Here is a 6,862-nt window from a genome sequence, read left to right on the forward strand (position 1 = left end):
GGGGGGGGGGGCTAATATCGACTTACGCAAAAATATTTTGGGGTAATGGTTAAAAAAGTTCCCCGACCGCTGGTATAAATCAATGATGTCAAAATTCGGAAAACCATAGCTTAATTTGGATATAGAGATAATGACTTTTTTTATATGTGATAATATAGGGGCGACTAATAGCCGAATGGTCAAGTCGCCCTACCCACGATTTCATGGTCGCAGGTTCGAATCCTGGTCAAGCCATGCCCTTTGTGAGCCCTCTCGGTGCTTGCAGCAATAGGGCCATCATTCATCACAGATGGACAGACAAATGAATGAGGTTCAGCACATGGACCTTCAGCCGAGTCGATGGACAATGACAGTGTTAAGGAGATATCGTATTGCAAGATCTCGCTCTTTTATCAAATTAAAATTGATTAAAAATTTTGCTCGTCTTGCAAAATACTCGCATACAAGCAATATAAGGTCTCACTGTATATGTTCTATACTCGCTATTTACAGCAAGACCAAATTGTGTATATATTGTGTGTAAGCAATAAATAAACGTTGGAAGGGATTAAATTGTAGTTTCGATGGCGGCGTTGGATCTCTCTTCAAATAATTTACAGCCAATAAAAGTGAAGGAAATTTCAGTTAGTTTTGTGTGTCGTGAGTCTGCGGCGAACACCGGGGCCTGCGGCTGCGAAGTTTCCACGAAATTAACTGATCTCCCAGATTTATCGGGGAACTAAATAACAGTCAATAAGTCTATCACACGGAACACGCCCCGTTCGGAAATTAATTAAATGAAATTGATTTACTAAAAAAAAAGTCAGTAGAAAAAAATAAATAAAAATAAAATAAAATAAATCGCAACCATGAAATCAATTTAACGTGCGTGCTCGTCCCCCATCGCAATTGTCTCTCCTTTTTTTCTATATTCCCTCGACTCAATTATTAATGTCGTCGACGAGTTTAATTGGGCTCAGATTATAAACTGTTCTCGCTAACCCCCGCACTGCCCTAGGGTTTAGGGAGACACCCGTTTCCCAATTGGGATTTGTGTGCGCGACGGGTGGCGGTGGCGTGCTGAAGTGTTAATCCCTCCGAAATACACACAACCACCTGCGATCGACGCGCACCTATTTATAAACCAATTAAACGAGGGGTGTTTGAAAGGAACATCGACGACATAAAAGTCCAATAACCATCGTCCCCTATCCTAAGGCAAACGCGCACTCGAAAACAATAACAAAATCAGATTACACGATTAAATTGACTGTTTAATTCATACACTCAAGTTTTTCAGTGTGTTTGGGAATGTTATTCTAGAAAACACTATAATAAATTTGTAATTATTTACTTTCTAGTATTAGTAAATAAGTTTTGTTACACTTTAAATACATACAAAGATTTTTGAGGTTTACAATTTTTCTAAATCAAAATAATCCTTACTTGATATTTATACTATATATTTTTGCCAAGTGTGCTCCAAATAATAATTTTAATAAACGTGCATGTAATTATAACTATAATATTTTCTTGGTCACAAAATATAATATAAAATAACTAGAATAAACTTTATTATCTTAAAATAATATTAATTCATATTGGAAATTAATCTTGAAAAATAATTCAAAATTTGCTCATGTTTTTGTTTCCGTTTTATTTGATCAATAAATAATAATTATAATTTATTGGTCAGAATAAGTAAAAAAATTACAAAAGTAAAAAGTATAAAGCAAAGAGATAATAAAATAACCGAATAAATTATTACCTAGCAATAGAAAATAAATTATAATATAAATGAAAACAAATGTTATTTATAAATAAACATAAACAAACTGACCAATATAATAGAAATGAAATATGAATTGAAACACACAAAAATAGCAGGCATTGTAAGAACAGGACAGAATTACAGAGACTTTTTTTGATCAATTATGTCAGTAATTTTATTAGATTATTGTAACATAAATTAATCAACCATATATTTATAATTAATATTATTATTGAAGAGTATTTATTGTTGAAAGGTTATTAATGTTGCACGAATAATGAAAACTATAAAATAACATTATATTTTTACATTACTATGGATTTATCATAGAATTGTATCATAAGTTTTTTGAATATTGCGTAATGTGACAAGTTATTTGATTTGTATTATATTGGTTACTTTGTAAACAGTAGACATTGAAGATTCTTTGTGATTTACAGGAAACGTTTCAGACTATTTCGAACAAAAATAATGTAAATTTAGTAGCACTGATGTGCTTTAATAAAGCGAGATGCTGAGAAAACGACCACGTGAAAGAGTGAAAAAAAGTATAAGCCCGTTCGGGCGGAGGCGGCGGCGGTGCAGTTAGTAAAAATGAACTGTGGAATTTATGATCAGCAGGAGGGAAGCTCGTAAAGCCTTCGCTTAAATAATTGAATTTAATGCTTAATGAAATCCGGCGCCCGAGGTCTCTCCTTCACCTCCAGCTGAGAGAGAAGGATGGGTAGAGTGTATAAAAATAAGGGACACCAGATGGTCGCGAGGTGCGCGTGCGAGAGAGTTGGAGATCTGCTAAGAAAGGGCCAGAGCGTTTTGGGATTTAATGCAAGCCGACATGGTAATAACAACGGGATAAGGACTGGCCCGGGCCAAATAGGCCCTTACGGTGCCCCCGCCTAAGGACCTCCGGGGTGTGGCCACCAATCACTGCCGCTTTCACCGCAGCCAACCAACATCGCTGATGGACCGATCACAACTCCACCCACTTTTCCACATCCTTAAACGCGGGTGTCCCTCTTTTGTCCTCCTTCCACCTCCTCCATGTCCGCCGCTGCTGTCGCCGCCACCGCCGTCGACGCCACCACCAACACCACCGTCACTACCACTATCATCACTAGCATCTTCTTCCGCCACGGCAGACGACGTCAACGACGACTGCGATTGCAGATCCTTCCGCACTCGTTATTTAATGCGCGACTGCCGGACACCGTTCGTCGTCATCTCTCCGCGGTTATCATCTTTGTCTTCTCCCGGTTCCGGTATCTGTGTCTGTGACCGTGTACGTGTCTTCCAGTTTATGTACTTGTGTACGAGATGATGGACAACTTCAAGCTGTACCACCAGGGCCAGCAGGACAGTGGCAAGAATCCCGTCGTTCTCGACGTCATGCCACCCCACTATACCCAAAGCCTCCACCAGAACCGCCAAAACAGCAGTCCGCCCGATTCGCCGAACCCATCTAACTCACAATATCTTAAAGGTAAAAATTTACTTAATTCCTCATTAAATTAATTTAAATTCTTATTATAGACCACAGTCTAAGTCACATTAAACATATATATGTTATATATACATTTTCTTAGTTGTTCATGCTTGCTTTTAAAATCGACAAATTGCGGAAGATCAAAATGAGTATATATAATGGATTTGTTTATTTAGTTATAATTTTAATTGATTTGTTAGTGAGTTGGAAATAAAACATTAAAAATATTTTTGTAAATAATTATTTATTTGATTAATATTCATTTGCATGCATTATGCATTAGATTGGTGGTCTTATTTATAAGAAAAAAACATGTAAAATTTTACTGTCTGAAAGTGTATCACTACTGAAACTATTTTGCTTAAAAATTATATATTTTCACTTCATGTTAACTAATCAATATATTAAAATTGTAAATTATATATTTAAGATGGAAGATTTTTAGAGCCGTTTTATTTATTAGAAACACTAAGCAGTGTCTAGGGCTCACGAGACTTTTGAGTATTCACAAAGGGTTAGTTGAATCAGAATTCACTCTCAAATTGAAAATCTATTCATTATTTTTTAAAACATTTAAATTAGATTACTCAACTGGTCCCAGGACTTAAACCTCAATGCGGTCCTGGATTGATAATATAAGCGCAAGTATGCAATATCGTTGTTATTATTACATATAAAAATAAATCAAGAAGTTTTGATGCAGATAATATGAATGTTGTCACTTTTCATAAAATTATATAATCAATTATTGGCGTAAGAGTATCAATGTAAATAGCAGATTTGAGGATGTTTTAATCAAGGGAAGATTTATGGCCCTGTTATGTTTTCCTTAATTTTTTTATGTAATTTTTCTAGTTTTGTACAATTAGGAAGTGGTTTTTGAAGTGGTGGAACACATTTAAGGGTGGCGCGGGGGCGACACTGGTTGTCTCCCTGTCTTGTTCCCATACGTTGCGGTATTCGGAAGCCACTAATGGGTCTTCAATTAGTCGAGGAACTCAAACAGTGGCCGAAGATGACGTGAAAATGAAGAGGACATGTGTCGCGCGCGCCGCCGCATCCACTCTTCAAGATACTTAAAAAAAAAGCTTAGAACAAGAGCACTTAAATGGGGGCCCAGATCACGGAAAGAAACAAAAGTCTAGACTCCCCTTTCCTACTTCCGTCTCAATCCTCTGACATCTTAAATGGCGCAATGTCAAATCATGTCTCACAGTATCCAGACAATAGCATAGTGTTGCTACTATTACTGTTATAAAAATATACTTTTTGTTTGTTTCAGAATGCCATCGATCCGAGTCTCCAGATTCTAAATTGAATTCATCGTCATCGTCGATGAACCAGAATGATCCGAACATCAGGAGATACCGAACAGCATTCACCCGTGATCAATTGGCGCGTTTGGAGAAAGAGTTCTTTAAGGAAAATTACGTCTCGAGACCGAGAAGGTGTGAGCTGGCTGCCCAACTTAACCTACCCGAATCTACGATAAAGGTAAGATTTACAACGAAATATTCTATTGTGACAATTAATTAACTGTTGCACAATTAATATTATATATAGATAAACCTTAACAATATTTAAACGGAACAAAAGTTTATTTTGGTTTCTCCAATAACCGATTCATATTATCTTTTGTCGAGACCGAGAAATCGGCGATGATTGCGAAGGCAGTTAAGAAAAGAAACGAAGAAAAAGGACGTACGGTAAAAATGCAAATTGCTAGTGATAAAAGTATTCGAAATAAAGCATGTTTGCAGAAGGAAGGAATAAAAAGAAGAGTAAACAATAATAGATGCGAAAGGCATTAAAGTTCGAGCAAAATTAATGAAACGATGCTCGCAGTTTTCTGTTTTACTTATTACTCTCGCCTCTGCTGTGCGCACTTAATACTTTATTGTTATTGACGAATTACACGGCGATAATTAAACGTAATTAAATTAAAAAGGAAAAATAAATGGTATAGCGAATGCGGCATAAGTGGTCTTCTACATGGCACGATTTTGTCATTATTCTTATATCTTTATATTTTGTTCCATCATTAGGACATACATACATTTTTAAATGAAATTTGTTAAATAAATTTGTCAATGTTTTATTGGTTTCATTTATCCAGAATTTTTAAAAATAATTTTTTTTTAAAATGTAACCAAAGATAGAACTACTTATATAGATATAGTCGATTGGACAAATTTGGACTAAGTTTATAATATTAGAGCAATCAACGTTGAAAATATACATCCGTCAATTTGGCGTATTAAAAAAAACCAGAAATTTGATTATATTTAAACAATTAATTAACAATATTGTGTTCCACTCATTAATATTTCTTTTAATTCTTAATATAAATCAAAGAAACGTATTTATACATAATTTAGAAATAACAAAAGTTATCATATTTTGACAAAATGAAAAACACTGCAGCAATAGTACTTTAATAAATGGATAATTTTATGTAAATATTGTTATTGTTTTAAGCAGTAGTGTTTTAACCGGGCGAATACCCGGGCTCCCAAAACAAAATTCAGTTCAAGTTTCTCCACAATATATTTCTTTTTTAATTTACTGCGGGCCCCACTGTATATTTGTGTTATCGAGGCTTCAAAATCCAAATGACGATGCTGGTTTTAGCTTTCAAATAATCTAATATAATTTTCTTGAATAGGTATGGTTTCAAAACAGGAGGATGAAGGATAAGAGACAACGGATGGCAATAGCGTGGCCATATGCAGCGGTTTACACTGATCCGGCATTTGCGGCATCCTTGTTGCAAGCGGCAGCTTCGACGTTACCGTTACACTACCCGCCGCCTCCACCGCACGTCTATCCACCCCATTACCACGCACGGTATCATCCTTATCAGACGTTCGGCGGCCTCCAGACGCACGGACCGCTCCCGAATTCAGCGGCTGCTGCTGCAGCCGCGATGCTTAACCATGTGATCCCTCAACCACCGCCGCCTCCTCCGCATCCATCGCAGCTCGCCGTCCAAGGACTCAACCTGAACCTGGGCCTCGACTTCCACGGATATCCGAAAATATCGCCGCGCGCCTCTCCCGCCTCAGCAGCCTCTGAGATCAGCCTCAGTCCGGCGCCCGAAGGCCTATTGATCCCTGCCACGAAGCTGCATGCGACGACGACGGCCGCCGCCCCCGCACTCACCAGCGCCTCGCCACCCCCGTTGCCGCCGTCGACGCACATAACCCAAGACAAACCCAAATTATTCAAACCTTACAAATCTGAATCCTAAAAGAACGTCGAGCGCTCACCTTTATGCGGGAAATATGTAGTTTAGATAAATGAACGAATATTACAATAGATAGATAAACTACAAAAAGGAAACATGAATTTAATTGAAATTAAAGGAATGGAAAAGAAGATTGGGCAAGGAATTCTAGATAAGCTATTAAGTACCTGACAATTATTTTTTAAACAGACATTTACCTGTTAAATAATTAACTTAATGAAGAACAACAACCAATTATTATTTGTTTGCCCGTTTTTTAATTGTCAGTCAGTTCCACCAATATCCTATTTGACACCAGATTTATTCAGAACTTTAAAACTGCACAAAAAGATGTTTGACTGTATAAATAGAAAAATACTATAATTTATGTGTAAAACAATAA

General features: G+C 36.8%; 1 protein-coding gene across 1 annotated transcript; it reads left to right on the forward strand.

The window, feature by feature from the left end:
- The first annotated feature begins 3,064 nt into the window (after positions 1-3,064).
- LOC108559596 (segmentation protein even-skipped-like) lies at positions 3,065-6,483 on the forward strand. Its single transcript, XM_017916931.1, has 3 exons — positions 3,065-3,230; positions 4,516-4,727; positions 5,899-6,483. The coding sequence occupies exons 1-3, from the start codon at positions 3,065-3,067 to the stop codon at positions 6,481-6,483; spliced, it is 963 nt and encodes a 320-aa protein (XP_017772420.1).
- The last annotated feature ends 379 nt before the right edge of the window (positions 6,484-6,862 follow it).

Source organism: Nicrophorus vespilloides, unplaced genomic scaffold, assembly GCF_001412225.1.
Source record: "Nicrophorus vespilloides isolate i.1.1-1 unplaced genomic scaffold, Nicve_v1.0, whole genome shotgun sequence".
NCBI lineage: Eukaryota > Metazoa > Arthropoda > Insecta > Coleoptera > Silphidae > Nicrophorus > Nicrophorus vespilloides.

What these genes read in the sequence shown, in the direction of transcription:
- LOC108559596 (XM_017916931.1), top strand. Translation starts at nt 3,065, where the DNA reads ATGATGGACAACTTCAAGCTGTACCACCAGGGCCAGCAGGACAGTGGC. An exon ending in TAACTCACAATATCTTAAAG is followed by an intron (nt 3,231 to 4,515) that starts GTAAAAATTTAC and finishes TGTTTGTTTCAG; the next exon opens with AATGCCATCGATCCGAGTCT. An exon ending in TACCCGAATCTACGATAAAG is followed by an intron (nt 4,728 to 5,898) that starts GTAAGATTTACA and finishes TTTCTTGAATAG; the next exon opens with GTATGGTTTCAAAACAGGAG.